General features: G+C 38.0%; 1 protein-coding gene across 2 annotated transcripts; it reads left to right on the top strand.

Annotated features, from left to right (window-relative positions):
* Positions 1-8753: 8753 nt before the first annotated feature.
* Positions 8754-21792, top strand: psat1 (phosphoserine aminotransferase 1). 2 transcript variants are annotated; one of them, XM_076987100.1, is made up of 10 exons: positions 8778-8910; positions 13424-13528; positions 14821-14881; positions 14969-15038; positions 15174-15379; positions 15907-16079; positions 16213-16382; positions 19561-19689; positions 19964-20101; positions 20722-21792. In XM_076987100.1, the coding sequence occupies exons 4-10, from the start codon at positions 14971-14973 to the stop codon at positions 20840-20842; spliced, it is 1005 nt and encodes a 334-aa protein (XP_076843215.1). In that variant the 5' UTR covers positions 8778-8910; positions 13424-13528; positions 14821-14881; positions 14969-14970; the 3' UTR covers positions 20843-21792. The 2 variants fall into 2 exon arrangements, with proteins under 2 accessions (XP_076843214.1, XP_076843215.1); XM_076987099.1 differs by lacking the exon at positions 13424-13528 and having other exon boundaries at positions 8754-8910.
* The last annotated feature ends 500 nt before the right edge of the window (positions 21793-22292 follow it).

Raw genomic sequence — 22292 nt, forward strand, 5'->3', positions numbered from 1 at the left:
CGTGGTGGCCAATATCGGGGGATGTTTTTTTAGTAAACAAAAACATTATGCTAGCTAGCTACATTTAAAGAGCTTTATTTATTAAGTCCCCTAGATAGCTATTTAGATAGAAATTAAGTTGTGTTAAATAGGATTTTTTAAATCAGGATTTTTAATCCTTAGGTTCTATCTAAATACCTAGCTAGCTACATTTAAAGAGCTATACTAAAGTCCCATTCAACGTAATGAGAAACTATAATACAACTGTTGTTTATGGCTAAAAACCTAACTGGTCCATATCTACAAGTTACAAGCTAGGGGGCATAAAATATGACTACCAAAAAAAAGATACAGAGTACAGAGGACCAAAGTCATGCAATGAAAGATTAAACCAATACGTTTCTAGAGATCTGCTGTGAGATGATTCTAGCAAAGGGGAGCAGCTTACTATACTCTGCTGGACCATCTCTCTCCTTCCGGGCTCTCTACTGAAGTGGACTACAGGAGCAGGGGGTGCGGTGTGTAATGAGACCACTGCCCAGGAGGGTAGACTCTACCTAATCAAGCAGTCCCAAAGGTGATGTGGTGAAACCTGCACAGAATTAGACTGGCAAAACTTTTCTGATAATTTCTGATATTTCACCAAATTGTTGTCATCCACTGTGTCATTCAGTCACCAGCTGGAATGTAGAAACAAGAAGAAGCTTTCTCCAATAAATATTGTAAACTGCTGCTTTAACAAAACTCTGGTACTGACAGATGCCCTTAGCTGCCATTAGGGTTTTTGTCATTAATCACTGTGTAACATTTCAGACAGAGCAAAGTTACTGGGATCCATGTGCCAGCATCACTGGTGAGTACACAGACAAATAGGTGAACGCAGAATGGAGGCAGATACAAAAAATCACGACAGGAAAAAAACTGTTCAGGGAAGAGTCCCCGTTCAGGGAAGAGTCCAAAGACAGTCCAGAAAACACGACTGGGAGAACAAAGATGTAGAATCCATGAAGAATCCATAACAAAAATACCAGAATATCAAACAAATGGTTAGGGCCCTGCAGACCAGCCAATACGTGGTATGCTTCCAAATGAGTGAAGGTAGAAGAGGAGAATTTATAGGGAGGGAAATGAGGGGATGATAAGTTTGGGTGATGGGTGACAAGTGTCACCATGGAGATGACTATTGCAGGGATTAGGACCTCTGGTGTCGAGAAACAGTACTGCTACTGACATAATGATATTTATATACCACTTTATTATTACCAAAACAGTACCAATTCTGTTTACCCATCCATGAAATACCATTTACTTATCATAGTCTAACTTCTGGTCCTCAACATCTAAAGGCATCTTTTTTGTTATTGTTATTTTGTATTGTCTATTTATCATACCTTGAAGTAAAACATGAAGACAGACATGACCTAGAGGAGGGTCAGGATCAGAGGTGGAAAGAGAAAATTTGTAATTGAGTAAAAGTATCTTTACTTTGCCTAAAATCTACTCAGAGTAAAAGTAAAATTACCCTTCTCAAAATTTACTCGAGTAAAAGCACAAAATTACTTCATTTAAAATGTAATTTGAGTAAAAGTTACTTAGTTACTTTCAGTTATTTAATGCATGGATGAATCATGAATCAAATTCAGCACAAATTGTTTTAATGGATTTCAAAGCGTATTTAAGTGCACATCCACATTTGCAAAAAGATCAGCTGGGCTCAGGAACATACTTCCTCACAGCACAAGGACAGTCACAACCTGTACCATAAAGTGCAAACAATTTTCAGTCCTATTGTCCAACTGACAACACTATGATAAGAATAAAGACGTTTAAATAACAAATTATTCAAAAAACTAAATGCACACAAAATTAAGTGCCCACAAGATGCCACAAATCAAACTAAAATGCAACAGGATTCCACTACTCACAATAAAATGCCCACAGGATCCCACATCAAAAAAAAAAAAGCTCATAGGATCCCACAATTTAAAAGTAAGTGCTCACAGGATCCAACTATTCAAAATACAGTGCCCACCGGATCCCACTATTCACAATAAAAATAATTTGAGATGCCACAAATCAAAATAAAATATAAAATGACCACAGGATCCCACATCTCAAAATAAATTAAAATGCTCACAGGATCCAACTATTCAAAATACAGTGCCCACAGGATTCCACTTTTCACAATAAAATGTCCACAGGATCCCACAGAACCTGATAGATAGAAGATTAAAAAAAATAAATTAAAAAAGTGCACTGGATTATGACCTGATTATGAGACAATGGAAAGGGCGTGCGCAAGGCAAGGCCACGCAATTGGCTTTCAGTTCTGGGACTCAGAAGTTTAAATTTCTGCCCGCATTTAATTTTTCACCCTCAATATTTTTTACTCAGTAACGTGAGGGCGTTCAAATGTAGTGAAGTAAAACTACTTAGGTCAAAATTTACTCAAGTAAAAGTAAAAATTACATATTTCAAAAACTACTCAGAAAATTACAAATTACTCATAAAAAGTACTCAATTACAGTAATGTGAGTAAATGTAATTAGTTACTTTCCACCCCTGGTCAGGATTATACATGACAATACCCCTCAATATTTGAAACACTGAGTGTTTCAAGTCAGTTTCCTATTCCCCACCATCATAGGGAGTTTTTCCTCGCCACTGTCGCCTTTGGCTTGCTCATTAGGGTTCTGGACCCATAGTATTGTTAACCTTAGTATAGTATTGTTAACCTCTGGACCCATAGTATTGTAAACCCTGTAAAGCTGCTTTGCGACAACTTGAGTTGTTAAAAGCGCTATACAAATAAACTTTGATTGATTGATTGATTGAGTGTCAAGTACTGTTGAGGTAGGTATTAATTGAGGTAGGTATTCATCACATTTATGCATTTATGTTGCAGTTCATATGATTAAAATTACACAACTGCTGTTGCAGTACCTGGACATTAAATCTTTGGGTATGTATAATACGGAAGTGTTTGTTAAACATGCTTTAATTGGGATGTGTGTATGTATGAATGTGCATTCATGCATGCGGGACACACAGTGAGGTCTCTTCATGTAATTCGAGATTCTTCACCAGTGCTTTAATGACAGACAGTGAAGTCATGTTTGTGTAAGTCCGCGTAAGACAGGACAGCTGAAACCTTTTCTGCCTTCAGGCACTTATTGCATCAGGTACTCTGACTGTAGTCTTTTGCTCATGTTCACTAGTAAGAATATCCTCTCCACAGGTCCCTAGTACTCTCTAGTGTGTGTGTGTGTGTGTGTGTGTGTGTGTGTGTGTGTGTGTGTGTGTGTGTGTGTGTGTGTGTGTGTGTGTTAACTGTACAGATGGGTAAATGTGAAGGACAAATTACGATTGAGGTGAAAATCACAATTGACAGATATGGCGCATTAATTATATAGCATAAATGCAAAGATATTTTCCTGTTTTCAGACACAAATACACATTCAAAATATTCCCTATTCTCTCTTCACTCTCCTTCACCCAAGTATATACATTCATACACAGCCTCGTAACTCAAAAGGCATTAAGAGGACTGCACAAAATTTTGTTTGTTTACTGTCATCACAATATTGTTCATTGTAATATTGATACCATAGAAGGTTGCAATATGCAAATGAGCTCTCAAACAAGAGTTATTTTAAAAAAATTAAGTGATTTTCAAACTAAGCAATTTAATAGAAAAGGAAAACCCCAAAGCAGTTTAACAAATCAAATCAAATATATTTGTATAGCGCTTTTCACAACACATGTTGTCACAAAGCGCTTTACAGGATTTACAAGGTTAACAATACTATGGGTCCAAATCCCTAATGAGCAAGCCAAAGGCGACAGTGGCAAGGAAAAACTCCCTAGATGGTGGGGAATAGGAAGAAACCTTGGGAGGACCAAGACTCAAAAGGGAACCCATCCTCCATTGGGCAGCCCGTTAACACACAAATTACACAAAAACAAATTATACAGATGAATACACAAGTTACAAATAAATCACACAATCAGACTAAGTATAAGGTAACTAGAATGAAAGTTCTGGGTGTTGATATTGTCAATGTAAATGTCTTATGATGAACGCCAGGTTTTCATTCCGTGTCGGAGCGATGATACTGGTATTGTAGGCTCCGACTGCAGTGTTACTCCCCAGTAACACCCAGTGTTACTGTTTAAGTGTTACCTAAACAGTATTAACAGTTCACTCAAAGCCACCTTCATGTTTCCTGCAAAGTTTATCACCCAGTTCTGTGCCAATGCATAAGCAGGTTTTTAGGTTTTTTTATTGGATGCATCCATAGATATTGACTTACAAAAAGGTATTGCACAACGCTTGCAGAGCAGAAATAAAGGTTTTATATATGCTTGCAGAGCAGAAATAAAGGTTTTATATATGCCAATTGCAAACTTGCATTCCAATAGCTCGAAGGGATCAAATCTATACAAAAACAATTCCAGGCAAAGATATAGCAGAGAAGTCCAAAATATATGAAACTAGACAATTGTGAGGTCTGTGACAGAAATTATTGATTAGATCATTATAAGAGATCATTATAAACTTTATGATTTAGTACATTCTGATTCAGCAGAAGGACTACAATAATGAAGTAGTGTGATTCAGTGTAACCATGTTTAGTTCATATTATGCATGTGTGCTATACGTGACCCAGGTCAGGGAGAGTGCTGAGGGTAAGAGCACTCTGTTAACTGGTAGTCACTAGGCTACTAGTCTTGGGTCATTAGGTCCTTCAGAGTTGTCATGCTTGAATGAGACTCTCATGTCTGTGTCTTGTGTCTGTCTTTGTCTTATTTATATATATTTATATTTTTGTAATTAATTAATCATTTAACCACGTCTGAGTCCTCATCCATTTCCAGAAAATTTCCACGACAGGTCAATACCAGAATCCACACTACACAGTAAACAGGGTTGGCATGTTTCAGAAAATACACACCAGTACTTCGCAAACATGAAGTCCTAGAGTCCTTATATAGAGTCTTTAAATGAGGTGGAATGTTTTAGAAGTCTGGAGACGCTGATTTGTGTGGTCCACACTGAGCATGCTGGGAAGTGTAGTGTTGTTTGTGAGCAGAGGAGGGCATCCTGACATTTTACCATGTCCTTTTCACTATCCAAGATGTCACAGAACCTCTGATCTTCACTGATAGGCCTTCTGCCCCTGTTTTTCATATCTAGACTGTAGCATGTACAGTTTCCCTTAGTAGTACTGTACCAGTTCTAATACTGATTACTCCTGATTATTGCTGTGACTGTGTTTTGACTGTTTTTTAACCAGTGACAGATCTTCCTGTGTCCTTTTCCGTGTTTGTGAAGTTTCACAATCAAACTTTTTAACACGTCTAGGTAAATATTTTCCATGTAAGCCATGATGCAAACAGGGATAGAAACAGCCCATAGGTCAAACATTGAGAAAGTCCTGCTGGTCAAAAGTTATTTAATAACAATGTTTATGCAATCATGCTAATTGTAATCACAGGTTTACACATTGGGCCTATATTTTAGGCCTACAACATACTACTCGTGTACTGATTGGGCCCTAGATCAGTATGCGGTATGTAACCAAAACACATTTTTCCAGTACAACAGAATACTACTGCCACATTCCCCAGTATGTGAGCAGTCTTTGTACTGCATCCTGTCATGCAATTTTAGCAGCAAATCTTTCCCAAATGAGCAGAACCTTTGAACGTTCACGTAACCTCGTAGTATGAGTATAGACTTTCTAAGTTATTTATTTTTCATTGTGCAAAACAGTAAATACTCTGGCTTTGAAAAATAACTGTTTTGGACATTGCTCTGGATTATGTGTTATGTTGTTATATATTACATACAACTACTGTTGTGAATATAAATAAATATTTTAGAAGTTGCTAATCTACTGGAATCTACTCTAGGGTTTACAAAGGATAGGTAAAAATGATAAAAAATTCAGTGTGGATGTCTGTGGGAAGATGTCTAGTTCATGCCAGAGGTCAGAAGACAATACAATGGCCAGACGGTAGTTGACAGAAAGGCAACACTAACTCAAATAATCATTAATTACAAGGTATGCAGAAAAGCATCCCTGAATGCACAACAAGTCGTATAGATGTGGAAGCAGATGGGCTACAGCAGCAGAAATCCACACCGGGTGCCACTCCTGTCAGTTAAGAACTGGCATCTGATGCTAGAATTCACACAGGCAGACTATATTAGGACAATAGAAGATTGGGAAAATGGTGCCTGGTGATTCTCGACTGTTTCTGACCCTGTCCATCCCTTTATGACCAGCCAGAACCGAGCACACACACACACACACACACACACACACACACACACACACACACACACACACACACACACACACACACACACACACACACACACACACACACACACACACACACAGTAAACACACACTCTTTACCATTTTAAAATAGTCAACAACTCACATTTCATTTCACTCAGCTCACATGAGAGAGACTAGCAGCGTTTGAAAAGCAGTTAGTGAGGTCTAGAGCAAGGGGTGCTTGTGAGGCATTCTTCAGAAACTGTTGTGTCATCTGCCGGGTGAGCAAGGACAATATGTTCAAACGGTTTTACAAAAAAGAAAAAAAAACTCTGATCTGAATCAAAGGCAAATAGGAATCAAGAAAACCCATAAAGCTGTTGTCAGTAAATAGCTCATTATAATTCAGTGGATTAAATACTAGTGTTATGATATCAGTGATATGTCACTTTTTCATAAAACCTAATCTATAATGGTGTGTAAATTCTTCTAGCATAGATAATTGGCAATATTTTATAGTCATTATTGAATAGAGTGACTGGTCTTCAATTTTCGAGTTTTCCTTGTCTTTGTTTTGGCTTTGGAAGAGTCAAACCGGTCAGTTAAACATGAAGCAGCACAAGTCTATTTATGCATTATGTATAAAACCTTATAACTAAGCTGCAAGTGTGTGTACATACACTATATCGCCAAAAATATTCTCTCACCCATCCAAATGATCGGAATCAGGTGTTCTAATCACTTAGGCATGTAGTGAACCAAGCACCTAGGCATGCAGACTGTTTTAACAAACATTTGTGAAAGAATGGGTCGCTCTCAGGAGCTCAGTGAATTCCAGTGTGGAACTGTGATAGGACGCCACCTGTGCAACAAATCCAGTTGGAAAATTTCCTCACTCCTAAATATTACACAGTCAACTGTCAGCTGTAAAGAAAACAGAAGTGTTTGGGAATGACAGCAACTCAGTCATAAAGTGGTTGGCCATGTAAACTGACACAGTGGGGTCAGTGGTTGCTGAAACACATAGTGCAAAGAGGTCACCAACTTTCTGCAGAGTCAATCACTACAGACATCCAAACTTCATGTGGCCTTCAGATTAGCTCAAGAACAGTGCACAGAGAGCTTCATGGAATGGGTTTACATGGTCGAGCAGCTGCATCCAAGTCATACATCACCAAGTGCAATGCAAAGCGTCAGATGCAGTGGGGTAAAGCCACTGGACTCTAGAGCAGTGGAGGTGTGTTTTCTGGAGTGATGAATCGCACTTCTCCATCTGACAATCTGATAGACGAGTCTGGGTTTGGTGGTTGCCAGGAGAACGATACTTCAGTTTCAGTGAAAGCATCAAAGTTCAGCATACCAAGACATTTTGGACAATTCCATGATCCCAACTTTGTAGGAACAGTTTGGAGCTGGTCCCTTCCTCTTCCAACATGACTGTGCACCAGTGCACAAAGCAAGGTCCATAAAGATATGGATGGCAGAGTCTGGTGTGGATGAACTTGAGTGGCCTGCTCAGAGTCCTGACCTCAACCCAATTGAACACCTTTGGGATGAATTAGAGTGGAGCCTATGAATGAGAATGAATGAGATGAATGAGAGCCAGGCCTTCTCGTCCAACAAATACTCTCAACCTCACAAATGTGCTTCTGGAAGAATGGTCAAAAATCCTCATAAACACACTCCTAAACCTTGTGGACAGCCTTCCCAAAAGAGTTGAAACTGTTCTAGCTGCAAAGGGTGGACCAACGTCATATTGAACCCTATGGAGTAGGAATGAGATGTCAAGGAAGGTGAATTAATACTTTTGGCAATATAGTGTATTTGTGCCAATAGAGGAGGCTGCTTTCATTTCATGCAAACATTGTCATGAGTTTTATTTTTGGAATTTACATTTGTGTGGACATAAATCCATTCAGTTTAATTCACCCACTTCCATGTGCACTGAATTTTAAAGTAGGCCGCTAAAATACTCAATGACAAATCATTTGTACTTATCCACCAATAGGCAGCAAAATACAAACAGGCCAAATAAAAAGATGAGGGTAGAACCTTCACAGATGGTGGGAACATCTACCACATGAACTTGGTGGATTGAGACAAAAATGCTTCATAAGGAAGAGCTCTTTAATATCAAATAAGTAATTGCCTTTATACTGCAGCATTAGTCTACATTTGGCCTGATTCTAAACTTATAACGTCTGAATCAAAAAGAAAAAAATAGTGCCCGTTCTCATACATATGTATGCACTTGAAATAAGGCTTTCTTCTTCGCAGCCTCTGAAATCGCCTTTGACCCAATTTACAGATTCAGTTCAACGTTTTATAGAAAAGAAATCACGTTGTAGTGGCGTGAAGGGCAAGTCCAATCACATCAAGGCTCAGCAAGACTATCCAATCAAAGGTTGAAAATAAGACTTCACGTGTCTCAACGGCCAATCAAAAGCAGGCAAAGTGGCTGTGCGCGGCGTAGCTAAGTGGTGAGTGGTGTGAAGGTTGGTGTAGAAGAGACGGAGCACCAGCTACAGGCGTTTGGGCTGCACGACTCACCCGTATTGTGTTTTAAACACAAGACACTTACACAATGGAAAAGAAAAACACTGTTCATTTTGGTGCCGGACCTGCAAAACTTCCACCATCCGTAAGTTTCCAGTTGGATTCTTGCTGACGACACAATTGTTTTTGTTTGAGGACTTTCTGGAATAAATATTAATTTTCTAGCTTTTGTGGGGTTACTTAAGGTTTTGAGTTCACCTTTAATGTAGGACATCGCTCGCAGTCATGCTTCATCTTGGTGAAGTATGCTGTATTTACTGATGATCACACGCCGTGTTAAATCATGGGGGTTGTGGTCTTCAGTAGATGTTGGAAGAAGGATGAGTTAAGCGTGTGGATGTTGCATCATCCTTCTCTTCAAACATCGTCATTGTCTCGGTATAAATAGTCGCTTGCAGGCCATACCTACCTACAACCTTTAACATCTGTAGATGGTGAAATGTCTTTCAAGCGTTAACCACTGTGATTCTGCGCACTTGTTTTGCACTTGTCGTGTCGTAAATAAAGCTGCAGTTAAATCAGTTTCGTGTCTGCTGGTAATATAACGCTTTAGCGAATTTGGATCCGCTTTAGCGAATTTGGATGGTATAACTGGCTTTATGCATCATATTTTTCCCTTTTCTCGGTGAGTTACTATGTCAGGTTAAGGGATGCGCTATTTTACTGCCACACATTATCATTGGTCTGGAGATTGTGGTCTTCTAGTCTACTGCAGGGGGTATTCCAGAAAGCGGGTTTAACAAACTCTAAACTTAACCCTGAACTCAGAGTTGTCTTACCCCGAGCTGACATACTCTGAGTTTTCGGTTCCAAAACGGCGGATCGGAGTTAAAGTAATCAGGGTCGCTCAACTCTGAGTAGGTTGACCCAGACAGAAGCGCGTTCACGCGTAACTATGAAAGGCATTCTTAATGGAACGCAGATAAATAGGATTTATCATGGACTTAAACGCGAAAATCAGCCGAGCATCGTATTTCACACCACTGTAGCTTGAAGTATTAATTATATTATTTAGACGTAATTTAGATACATTAGAAACATTAAAAACTAGGGAGTTTTTCCTTGCCACTGTCGCCTTTGGCTTGTTCACTGGGGGCTAGGACTCGGCACTTGTAAAGCTGCTTTGTGACAACAACTGTTGTAAAAAGCGCTATATAAATAAAATTTGATTGATTGATTGATTGATTGATTGATATTTTGATATTATTAAACGTAAACGTAATACTACGGTAGCTGCTAGAGAAAGGCAATCAGCATGTCAAAAAATCCCAACAGAGTTGATGCGTGAGTGAAAATTATATTTTTGTATTTAGCAGAAGGGCGCGATTATATTATATTCTCCACATTTATAATACTGAGGTGTTTTTTTTTTTTTTTTTAATTGAACACTTTCTAATTCCAGGTCTAATCCGGGTGGTATGAAACGCACTTTGCATCAGATAAAAATGAAGTATAAGAACATAATACAAAGTGGTATGGTTGTACATAACTATCTTATTCTTAATATATATTCTTAAATATATTTATTTACAGGAAAAATGAAATAATGAAACATAACAGTGAATTTGACTGTAATGTATATTAAAAGGTTACAGGGTAGATGGTGGGGTGGGTGGTGGTGGTGGTGCATGATTTAATGTGAAAGCAGTGATTGCAGATGGAGTCTCTGACAACTCCACCATCTCTGTTGTCACCCACATGCATTTAAGGTTCCTCATCTGTGGGCATGTCAGAGATGGTAGGCTGTCGCTCTTCCTGGATGGTTGCAATGTTGTGTAATACCACATATGCCATTATTATGTGGCACGCCCTATCAGGGGTTACTCTGAGCCCCTTCAGGCACTGGAACCTGGCCTCGAGGATTCCTAGGGTCATTTCAATTCTTGCCCTGGTTTTGCTGTGGGCCTGATTGTAGCGGGCCTGTGGTCCAGGTGCAGGATCTGAATAGGGAGTCATAAAGTAGGCCTATAGGACAGGCAGGATACCCTCTGTCTCCATGAAGGAGGCCGTCATAGTGTCCTATAATCGCACTAGGGTTTGCAATGATTTTAACTATTACACTGCATGTGAATAACTAGCAAAACTACCTCAGGCCTACTCTGGTCAGATTTGTTGTACAGTGTGGAATCATACACGGATCCTGGACATCTGGCTTCAACATTTGTGATGAGGTGGGAAACATCACATATGATCTTGATGGGGAGAACGGTCTGTTACAATAGCTACGTTATTTTTGTTACCATTAAAGATAAGAACATTATTCATTAAGGGTTAGAAAGGTTAGTACCTGTACATTAATGCTATGGATGGATTTTCTGTTTATGTAATCACCTTCATGTTTTAATGGTGCTGTAATAGGTAGCATATGTGGGTTCCATCAATGCAACCAATCACTCTAGGAAATCCTTAAAAATTAAATGGAATGAAGTTCGTTATATCTTGCTTCTCCTTTGCTTAATTTCTTTATTGTCCGTGTGAATTAAAGACAAACCAACGATGCTGTGGAATTCCTCTTTGATGTCCATAACTGGCTTAAGCCCAGGAAACACCACAAAACTGGGCACTAGTCGTTTTAATGCCGGACATAGTTTTTGGACAGACCGACATACAGTAGCTTTGCTGACAGGTTCCGCATCTCCTACACTATAAAGAAAACTTCCACTAGCAAAAAAACAGAGTGATGTATAAAAATCTGGAGAGAATTGAGGGCTGATCCACAATGTGTAATATTTGAAATGTGACGCTTAATAATGTTACTAATGTAAGTAATTGATTGTGCTGAAAAATGATAACGTTAATAAAAAATCATCCGAAAATGATAGTAAGTGTATGTCTATTTGGGGTTTTATAAGGCGTTCCCGAAGAAGGGCTCTGCGAATAGACTGAGCTTCAATATCCACAGGATCCTCGAGGAAAGGACACGTCATGATGACGTGTTTGTAACTCAGATTTAGGTTAAAGTTAACCTGCTAGTGAGTCGGTTAGCTTCAGAGCATAAGTTGCTATAGTAACTGACTCAGGTTCTCTCTAAGCTCTGTTTCTGGAACAGAAAACCCTGAGTTTTCGTTAACTCTGTGTTTACTTACCCTGTTTCGTCACTTAACCTGCTTTCTGGAATATCCATCTGGTGTCTTAAAAGAGCAGATTTAAACCAACAGAGACTCACACACAACAGTAACGAATGGTGGCCTTACTCAGACCTCATTACTACTACTATTATTACTTCAGTGACTCATCATGGAAACCAAACAGACAGTTTGTCAGACTAAGACAGAGGATTGATGTACCCAGATAACAAGTGAACATTGAATCAACGTTGAAATTACATTGTTTTCATCATTTATGGTTGACAACCTATAAATTGACGTTTTTAAAAGTTAAAAAATTTTTTATTCTAAATGATTGTTAACGTTGAAAAAAAGATGTTGAATCAACGTTGTTTGATTAGGGTTACCCTAGGTTATCAAATGTCATTTGATGTAAAAGTGAAATCTCTGTTTCTAAAAATGAATATATGGCATATAATTTTGCTGCATAACTATTGCATCTTAAACAACACATCCCAGAGAATCGTATCTGGACGTGTGTGGGATTTAGTTGCAGCTGAAAATGTAAACAGGTTTGGGAGCCACTCTTCCTGTTAATGCTGAACAAACCGGTTTTCCACAAAACCCCGGGCAGAAACATGTCAAGCAGTTACAATAGCACTGCAGCAATGAAACAAGAGACATAAGTGCACGTAAACTTGAAGGAAATGCAGAATAAATGAACTAAACTTTGCAGTTACAAAATTAATGTTTTCCCTTTTTGTATTAATCTACTAGTTCAAGTTTTGTTGTAGGAATAATCAGTTCTGTATGAGTTACTAATGTGATGTGAAATATTAGGGCTAGGTCATTCAGAAATATTTTCATTTTACTAGTTTTTCGATTAATTTGCTTTTGGAACCTTGAGCAATTGATAGTCCACTACTTTAAGCTTTCTGGCATGTGTGCCAATATCTGTATTTCTATCAATTGTTAGTGCTTAGTGTGTGTGTGTATCTACCTGTATGCACCTAAAAATGGTGCAATGGCATTATTAATGCCAGTTGCAGTTATGTTTATGTTTAAAGCTTAGTTTGAAGCAAGGTCCTCATTAAATATGTTGTAAATTAATGTAGGTGAATTTTGTTAAAACAAACAAACAAAAAAAAGAGATGAATAACATTAGAATGTATCTGATTTACATAAGTTGTGAAAATTAGCCTATAGTTTTGTAAGTTGTCTAAAAATGTGTTAAATAAAAGGGGTATACATTTTCACACCAGGGCCGGCCCTTCCATTAGGCAATATAGGCAAATACTAGGGGTGCCGTCTGTCCAGGGGGGGCGCTCGCATGATTCCTGGCATGTGCAATTTTTTTTTTACAAATGAACAATTAATAAATGTGAAAATAAGTAAAGTCCAGATGGTCATAATTTAATTGTTTATAATATTGGTCAAATTAATAATTTTTATAATAACAATACACGACACCCATCACGCGTGCGCCCCCTTCGACCCCCCCCCCCGTCCCCCCGTCCCCCCTCCCTGCGCGCTCTTCGCACCTCGTTACAGTTTCTCTGTGGGGTAAAAGACATCACGGAGTGAGTGACGGAAGTCCTCTGGTGCCCAGGGTAGAAAAAGGAGAAAAGAGGAGGAAGAAAGGCAGAAAAAACAGAGGTAATATAGAGGTAACATATAAACTGTATGTTGTAAAAGTTCTCTTCAGAAAGGTAGCTACTAGCTAGCACGTGATGGCGTCAGTTACCTCCCTCCCTAAACACATTAAAGAAATTTGAAAATGCCTCATAACCCCCCATTTTCAATTAGAGACTCTGTTAGAGACTCTCTACAATAAGCAGAAACTTCATATGTCCCTAGTGTAATCGCCTTCTATTGTCTCTTTTGTATTTGTTGTATTTGGCAAAAGCTCCAATTAACTTTTCAGCACCTGCTGAATTGTAATTGAAGGTTGCTTAGTTTTAATATGAGAATGTATGTTTAATGTGTTTCCATCTTTTGCGGATAATTTTTGTAAGCAGATCTTACACACTGACTCATGGGTTTGCTGACTCTCCCTTTTTTACAGATGTTGCCAATCTGTATCAGTGGTGTTTTTCTTTGAAACCAGTTCGCTTGACTCATAACTAACACTCAATCGTCATTGTGGATTTTTCCCCTCTGTATGATCTTAATGAACACCGCCACTCCACTCATCAGTGAGCTCCAACTGCTGACCCTGCCCACAGATCTTTTTAATGCATACCCAAAATGTCTTAAATGTCCCATTTTTCAAAGTACAGATTTGGCACCATTGCGTCACATCACATGGTTAATATACTCCCACAATTTTACAATACTGTCATCCAGTGGTGGACAGTAACTAAGTAAATGTAATTCGTTACTCATAATTCGTTAAGTAACATTTCCATGTATCTGTACTTTACTCAAGTACTTTTATTTGGTAAGACTTTATACTTTTACTTCACTACATTTCAAAGCGAAACTTTTTACTTTTCACTTTGTTAGATTTACAGAAACATCTCGTTCCTTTTTCATTTTTAAATCAACGTTTAATAAAATACCGAAAGGTCAAAGTGTACCGTGTCACAGACTATAACCAATCAGCGCTCAGTAAGAGATTAAGATTTGTACGCTATTTGGCTGAGGATCTGACATGGCTGCAACAGATGGCTTCCCCCAACACCCCTGGCCTTATTTAGCCCAATTGTTTGAATTCCTCGAAAAGAAAAATGATTCGTATTCCTCGTATTCAAAATTTATCAGGAATTTTGAAGCTTTGAGGCCAGGTTTAAAACTGTAAGTGTGATGGGCCATTGTTGAAATGTAATGACCTGCTGCATTAGCACTAGCAGTGTCGGTGAGTGTTCCATCAGCATGCATACAGAAACTGCATTCAGGAAGTCCTAATCAGAAGAAATCTGTAGAGCAATTCTTCTGGCTTTCTTCAGGTTTTGATCCAAGCACAGAGGGAGCTGCTGAATTACAGTGGCACTGGGATTAGTGTTCTTGGTAAGGAGCATTTTGATATGTAATAAAAATTACCGGTAGTCTATATGGTTGCAGTGGTATTAATGGTGATTTAAAAACTTTGTCTAGAAATGAGCCACAGGACATCAGAGTTCACCAAAATCATAAACACAGCAGAAAATCTTCTCCGTGAACTTATGTGAGTGTTGTGAAATGTTTGTCTTGAATTATCTTCAGTGACACTCGCATGGCTTTGATTGATGGTCATATAATTGCCAAGTAACCGTATCAACATTTTATGTTGTTTATACTTTGGCTCCTGTTCTGTTCCCAGGAATATACCTGAAAACTACAAAGTGTTATTTGTTCATGGTGGTGGAACAGGGCAGTTCAGTGCTGTTCCTCTCAATCTGATTGGTCTAAAGAAGGACAGGTGTGCAGATTATATCGTGACTGGGGCTTGGTCTGAAAGGGCAGCCAAAGAGGCACAGAAGTACGGCAGTGTGAACGTGGTTCACCCACAACTGGACACATACACATGTAAGTTGCTTTGATTCTCTGTTTTGAATCACAGGGTGTAAATTGGGTTGTGAATGCCCTCTGGATTATACTGATTGCAGAAATAGCATTTTTTATAAGTACAATATTGTGGAAACTCTTCACATATAGCCTGTTTTGAGCTATAGAGAACTTCTAAAACTGCCAACCAATGAGGTGTGATTTTTATTAGTTCATTTATCATGGTTGTTCAGTCTTTTTCCTACTTATTCCAACCTCTCATATAACCACCATTATTGTGTTCAAGAAAAACTGCTCGTTAGCCTATAAAAGTTGTTATTCACTTGAATCATCTTCCGTACCAAATTCAGTGAGTGCTTAATGAAAGTTCCATTTTTGTATATTTTGATTTTGCATTTTGTAAAAGGTGACATATAGACATTTGCTTGAATATTGTGCAAAAATGAAACGGTTAAAATATGTAATGTTCAAAAATATCCCTAAAAATGCCAGTAAAAAGATTTAGCTTCATGTGAATTCAAGAATAAAGCATCAATCATTTCCTTCAGGTATTCCGGACAGCAGCACGTGGTCACTGAATCCTTCAGCTTCGTATGTCTACTACTGCAGCAATGAAACGGTCCATGGTGTCGAGTTTAATTTCATTCCTGACACAAAGGATGTCATTCTTGTCAGTGATATGTCTTCAAATTTCCTGTCCCGACCAATAGATGTATCAAAGGTTGGCATTATTTTTTCATTAGTTTTTTCATTTTGCTGTGGCACAATTGTTAGTTAGTTGGTTAGTTAGGCACTTGGTTAGTTTTATATTTGTTTTAATTGTTTAACAATGAGTTGTTTGTCTTTTGTCCAAGTTTGGGCTGATATTTGCAGGTGCCCAAAAGAACATTGGATGTGCTGGAGTCACTGTTGTCATTGTGAGAGAGGATCTGTTGGGTAAAGCTTTAAGGGAATGCCCGATTATACTGGATTACAAAGTACAAGCTGAAAACAATTCCCTCTACAACACACCCTCTTGCTTCAGGCAAGTCTTTTTTTCAGTGCTCTTGTGCCTGGTTTAAATGCCTCCATGACAACCAACATATTTCCAATAATTAATATCAAAATAAATATATAAAGATTAATCTAGAAATTCAGCATAATATTTTAGTCTGCACTCTGCAATCATTGAGGTCTAAGGAGTGAACCCAGTTCTGGTGGATCTCTGTTTCCACATTAACAAGATTCTTCTTTGAGCTAGCAGCTGTGCAAAAGATGGAGCATCCTTTATTTGGTTAAATGTGGAGATATTATTTCTGGACCTCCAAAGATGGCCAAATTGCAACTAGGCTGAAATTGCTCTTCAAGTACTTCAGATAAAGTTATAAATACTGAGACAGAAGTGTATAATCTTTGAACAATCCCAAAACATGGAAACTATGTTAGCCTTGTCAAGGTGACATATGTTCAGATGTGGATGAAATGTGTGATTGATCTTAGCCAACCTGGTTTTATAATAGTAAGCATGATAAACAATCACAGGATGTTGACCCATTTGATTCTAAATATGGCACTTTCCCAGGTCTGATCTGCTATCTCCACTCCAAGTTCCTCTGCCTATTTAGGTTTCATATGATCTAATCTTGTGTCTTAAACAGTTTTAAATAAATGTATTTAAGAATATTGTAGTGTCTAGAATGGCATTGAAAGTCAGCAGTGGCCACTAAAGGTGGATTGGTACTGCAAAAAATAGATTCCAATTTGCACCAGTCCACCACTGAGTTTTGTATATTAGCCACCCACCCAGTAATATCTAAGCTTGGACAGTGCAAGTCCTCTGGTCATTCAAGAATGAAAAATTATTTTGTCTACTTAAAACAGTTATTAGAAGAAAGATATTGAAAAAGATAAGAATCTGTATTCAGTTATTCCTACCTGTACAGAACAGGTGGAGAATGTCACCATTTTAAATTTTTTCTTCCATTCAGATGTTTTGCTGGTTTACACTCTGTTCATCCACCTCTTACCACTGGTAACTCCCCTGCACAAGTCCTGCTTTTCTCTTCTTGCTGTCACTTCGATGTGGCTCTGTAAAAACATTTCACCTCATGTGGGTCTCACTTTGTATTCATCCCAGCTCCATTATTTATTAATGTAACATTTATCAGACTCTGCCATAGTTCCCACATCTCTTCTGCACTGCGTAACTGGTACAAAGGAATAATCTTTCTGAATAATCTCTGAATAATCTTTTTGAATAATCTTTCTGAATCCACTGAGTCATCTGGCCTGCTCTGCTTCTCTAGTTGCTGTTTTGTTTTTTTCGGGGGTTCTTTTGCTAAGAACTTGCTGAGTTAAATGTTAACTTACTCACTTGACTGCAAGTCTTACTAATGAGGCTTTTCTGGCCAGCTGCTTAATGGTCTGGAAAAAAAACTGTGACTTGTCCTTTCTCACCGAGACATTGCAGCAGCCTGGGGACTATTTGCATGTTAACACACTCACATATGGTGAATTTGACTTATCTATACCCAAGCTGAAGGGTACAGGTGGTGGTTTGTTTTTTGTTTTAAACAATAAGATCCTCAACATTTAGCCTCTGTGAATTCCATGATGTAATGTCACTTCAGTTCACAGCATTGAATTTTATTTAGCATTTCAGATTCCATCTGTCACTTTGCTTGTTTTTGTTCTGGCCTTGATAAAACTGGCCTTAACCCTGACTTATTGGACAAAATTTGAACTGTTTCTAATCTACCTTTCCTGGAAAATGTCTATAGAGGTTTGTAGCCTCACCATCAAACACATCCACAATAATCTTAATGAGCTTTTTGTCCATGACTAGCAATGCTCATCTCCACTCTTCAGTATCGGTATCTCTTGGGGTCTGTCTGTATCCTGACCCTCAGCTATTGGTATCTATCAGTAGTGGAGTGCTTTGTCTGCTACTGTGGCATAAGTTGTTACTCAAGGGTCAGTCCTTGGCTCTTAGTTCTTCATAATTTACATCATATGTCAAACTCAAGGCCCACAGGCTGACATGCCACATAATTCTTATGGCCCATGAGAACTTTCAAAGCATATGATTGTCTTAAAATAAAGGTTTGTGCTGCTTTAAAAGTGCACATTGTAAAATTGTATATAAACTACATCTCCCACAATGCATGTCAATTTTGTGACCAACAAAGTGACTGCATCCCACATCCCACCACTAGAATGTTTCCACATCAGCATTTAATGAAGGCGGTTTTGCAGGTACATTTTTGAAGAGGTGTATGCTAAAGGTGTATGAGCAGGTGTGCCCTGACCAGACATACTTTCTTAATGATAACTCCGTCTGCAAATAGTTACATCAAGCTAACAGGAAATTTGATCACACAGCTCTGAAGAGACATATTTTGAGTACATGATCAATAGATGAGGATGGTGTGTGTGTAATGGTGTCATGTTAATTAACATTATGTCAAGGAGTAGTTACATTTATACAGTCTTACCGTTACAGAGTGCTGATGCAGTCCTCAAGTGAGTGATTGTCAGATAGGGTGCTGTCTGTCTTCTCCTCTTGTCAGTGTTCACCTAAAGTGTCAAAAACATTTATATAAGCACTTCCACCAGACATCCATCACTTTCTCCCACCCCTGGTGACATTTATTCATGGCAAAAATTGTAGATGTTTTTTGTGTAGATGAACTACCTGAAACTTAACAGCTTAACAGTGACCAAACTGAAGATTTACTCATTGTTCCTTTTGTTGGAAGATTTTTTGTTTGTTTGTTTCTGTAGTCATAAGACTGTAATCACAAGATCAAGTCTGATTTTTTTAATTGTTAGTCCATCCTAAAACTCTGCGTACTTCATTTTCTATGTGCACTTGCCACAGAACCAGCTCACAGGCTTCCATTACACAACTACTGTTGTCTTCCTGCCTCCAGCACAGATGACCTTTAATGCCTTGTTGAGTTCGCTTGAGCCCCCTTCTCTACACCCCATATGTTCATCTGGGCACTGTAGTACTTTGGCTCTTCTCTGTCTGGGGTTTATTGTTTATTTTATTATTCTAAATTATTGTATTAAGTATTTAGGAGTTTGCCTCCTACCATATAGAACACAGGCAGTCAGTTTTAATACACTTATGAATTGGTTTACTCTTATATAAATAATATAATATACTCTTATATAAATCTTATATAAATCTTATTGTTGTTATTTTGGCAACGTTACAGCATCTACATCATGAAGCTGGTTCTGGAATGGATCAAAGGTAATGGAGGTGCAGAAGCCATGGAGATACTGAACAGACAGAAGTCTTCTTTGATCTATGACATCATCAACATATCCAATGGATTCTATTGGTTAGTGAAATCACATGAATATACAGTATGTGTAATAAATCTAAATGTTAAACATTGTTTAATTAAACTGACTCAAGAAGTAGAACATGTCTCGGTTCTCAAGTGACCAGCAACATCTTCACTATTGTTTCATTTCAACTGGTGGAAGCTGAAATAACATTTTCAATTAAAATACCAGTAAAGCAAAAGTGTTTAAATCTGGAAGAAAAGTGCTGTTATTGAACCATTGTACCCCCTCCTGACCCGCCCCTCCCTAACCCGCCCCTCCTCTCAGCTGCCCCGTTGACGTGCAGTGCCAGAGCCGCATGAACGTTCCGTTCCGCATTGGGAAAAAAGAGGGAGATGAATCTCTGGAGAAGCTGTTTCTGGATGGGGCCTCCAAACTTGGAATGATTTCATTAAAAGGACACAGGTATTGGACAAACACAAAGATCATTTGCAAATAATTTAAAAATACATTTCACAATAGATCTAGAAGCAAATTAAAACACTTCAAGGCGAGTAAAACTCTTACTATGTTAACATGTAAAACCATTTTGCCAATCATGCAATGTCACATTGGATGGGTGCATAATCTATTAACTGAACAAAGTGTACTCTTTGATATAAGTGACACCAAACTCTGTTTCCTTGAATATTTAACACAAAATAAAAAATTGTTTAGTTAAAACAAACTGAAAGAACTGTTTGGCCTTCACTGTTTGATACTAAGCACTGGCAAAGCGAGGCGTCCCAGATAGTGTGAAGCTTCCAGTTCACAAGTGCCAGTTTCCCTGGCAACAAGTTTGTATGGACTGTCCTTTTTCACACAATAACAAAGCGAGAGAGAGAGTGAGAGAGAGAGATTTTGTGATTTCTATAAATATATAGATTATGCAACTCCGTCACATTGTCACACTGATATTTCATGTAAACTGATAAATACATCGACCACCCACTTGTACGTGTGTGCGTGCACATGCGTGTAATATATTATATAAATGTTGCTTAGTTGCATTATAATTTCAGCCTTCACTCTGTTGATTTTGACAGATCGGTTGGTGGAATACGGGTTTCTCTGTACAATGCCGTGACTCTGGAAGATACTCAAGCACTCTCTGCCTATATGAAGGACTTTCTGAAGGACCATCATCATAATGAAGTTGATCATTAGTTGACTTGGCTACTTTGCTAGTAACTGCTCAGCCGTCCTCCTTCACTAATATTATCCTTAATTTTGTTAGAATATTATTGATTGTATTTTTGATTTTATTTCCAAATTGTTCATTTTATGTAGTTAGAGAATTGTTCTAATTTTAATAGTTTATTTAAACACTTTTTTTGTTAGTTTTTTTGACGTAAATACTACTAAATATGTTGAATCTGTCAAAAGATAATCCAGTTATGTTTTTGTCACTTAGCTGACAAACACAATCCTCTCCAAAATGTCTAACTAGTATTAGTCTTTTTTTTTCTAAAAATTTAACAATGTGCCTTTACATTTGAATAGGGAAACTTTTATTTATGTATCTAATATTTTACAAAGATATTCATGCCATGTAGTTTCTATGTAAATGAAGTGGCAAAGGATAAAAAAATTTGAAATTAAACTCAATGTAACAAGTAATTGAGCTCTTAATTTTGTGAAAAGTTTCATTAATTAAAGACCTGCATTTGATTTATATTTTACTGCTTTTGTATATGTTTGAAAAAAACATCCTGGTAGACCGTGAATTTTTTTAGAAATTCAAAAGCTAGAGCGTTATGAATAACATTAGAATCATCAGTGTTTCCTCCTGCACTATTGTTCAGGGTGTGGCTTACGATGAAATTATGGAAATATATGTCACAGTACAGCTCCGGACCCAGCCCTTCACGCGTGTGTATGTGTAGTCTGTGTCTATGTATGTACTTCCTGTGTGTGTGGCTGTTTGAGTATGTTTTCACCCGTCTCATTAGTCTGATGTGTTACACACGGTGCTTATGTGTTAAGTATGTATTGTGTGAGTTACTCTTGTCCTGTGCTCGTCTTTTGAGTCCATTGTCGGGAGTGTTTCCCGTTTCATGTTTGCTACCTTAGTAGCCATTATTAACTATAATAAACTGCATCTATATGACCACTCATCCTTGCATCCTGCCTAGACCTTGCACGTTACAATATACTTAAGTAAGAATAGGAAACTATATAGAAAACAATATAGAATAAAAGTTTCTTTTTATGGAATTTTTAAAGATTCCCCAACTCAAATATACAGTATAAAAAACAACAAAAATAGTTACTCGAAGCACAACAAAACTAATTATAAATATAGCCGCAAGCGGCAATTACGGGGTCCAAGCTGAGGTTTGGCAAGATTTGGGCACCCACTGGCACATTATGTAAAGCTATATGAAATATATATGAAAGTATATGAAGCACATTCGTGAATGAAGTGCCTGCTAAAAAAACAGAATCTAAATTGCAGCTTTTTAAACTTATGGGGGAATACTGCCCAACGTGGGATTCGAACCCCCGTTGTCCACGTGCATTGTGGCTGGGAGCACATTGCTCTAGCCATTGAGCTAATGGGTCTGACTGGATTACAGGCTCAACTCTAACTCTTTTGAGGAAAAGAATGACCTTT

This window comes from Brachyhypopomus gauderio, unplaced genomic scaffold, assembly GCF_052324685.1.
Source record: "Brachyhypopomus gauderio isolate BG-103 unplaced genomic scaffold, BGAUD_0.2 sc51, whole genome shotgun sequence".
NCBI lineage: Eukaryota > Metazoa > Chordata > Actinopteri > Gymnotiformes > Hypopomidae > Brachyhypopomus > Brachyhypopomus gauderio.

Coding starts and splice junctions, on each gene's coding strand:
- psat1 (XM_076987099.1), top strand. CDS start 8,854: ATGGAAAAGAAAAACACTGTTCATTTTGGTGCCGGACCTGCAAAACTT. Junction 16,080..16,212: donor GACCAATAGATGTATCAAAG/GTTGGCATTATT, acceptor CTTTTGTCCAAG/TTTGGGCTGATATTTGCAGG. Junction 19,690..19,963: donor ATATCCAATGGATTCTATTG/GTTAGTGAAATC, acceptor CCCTCCTCTCAG/CTGCCCCGTTGACGTGCAGT.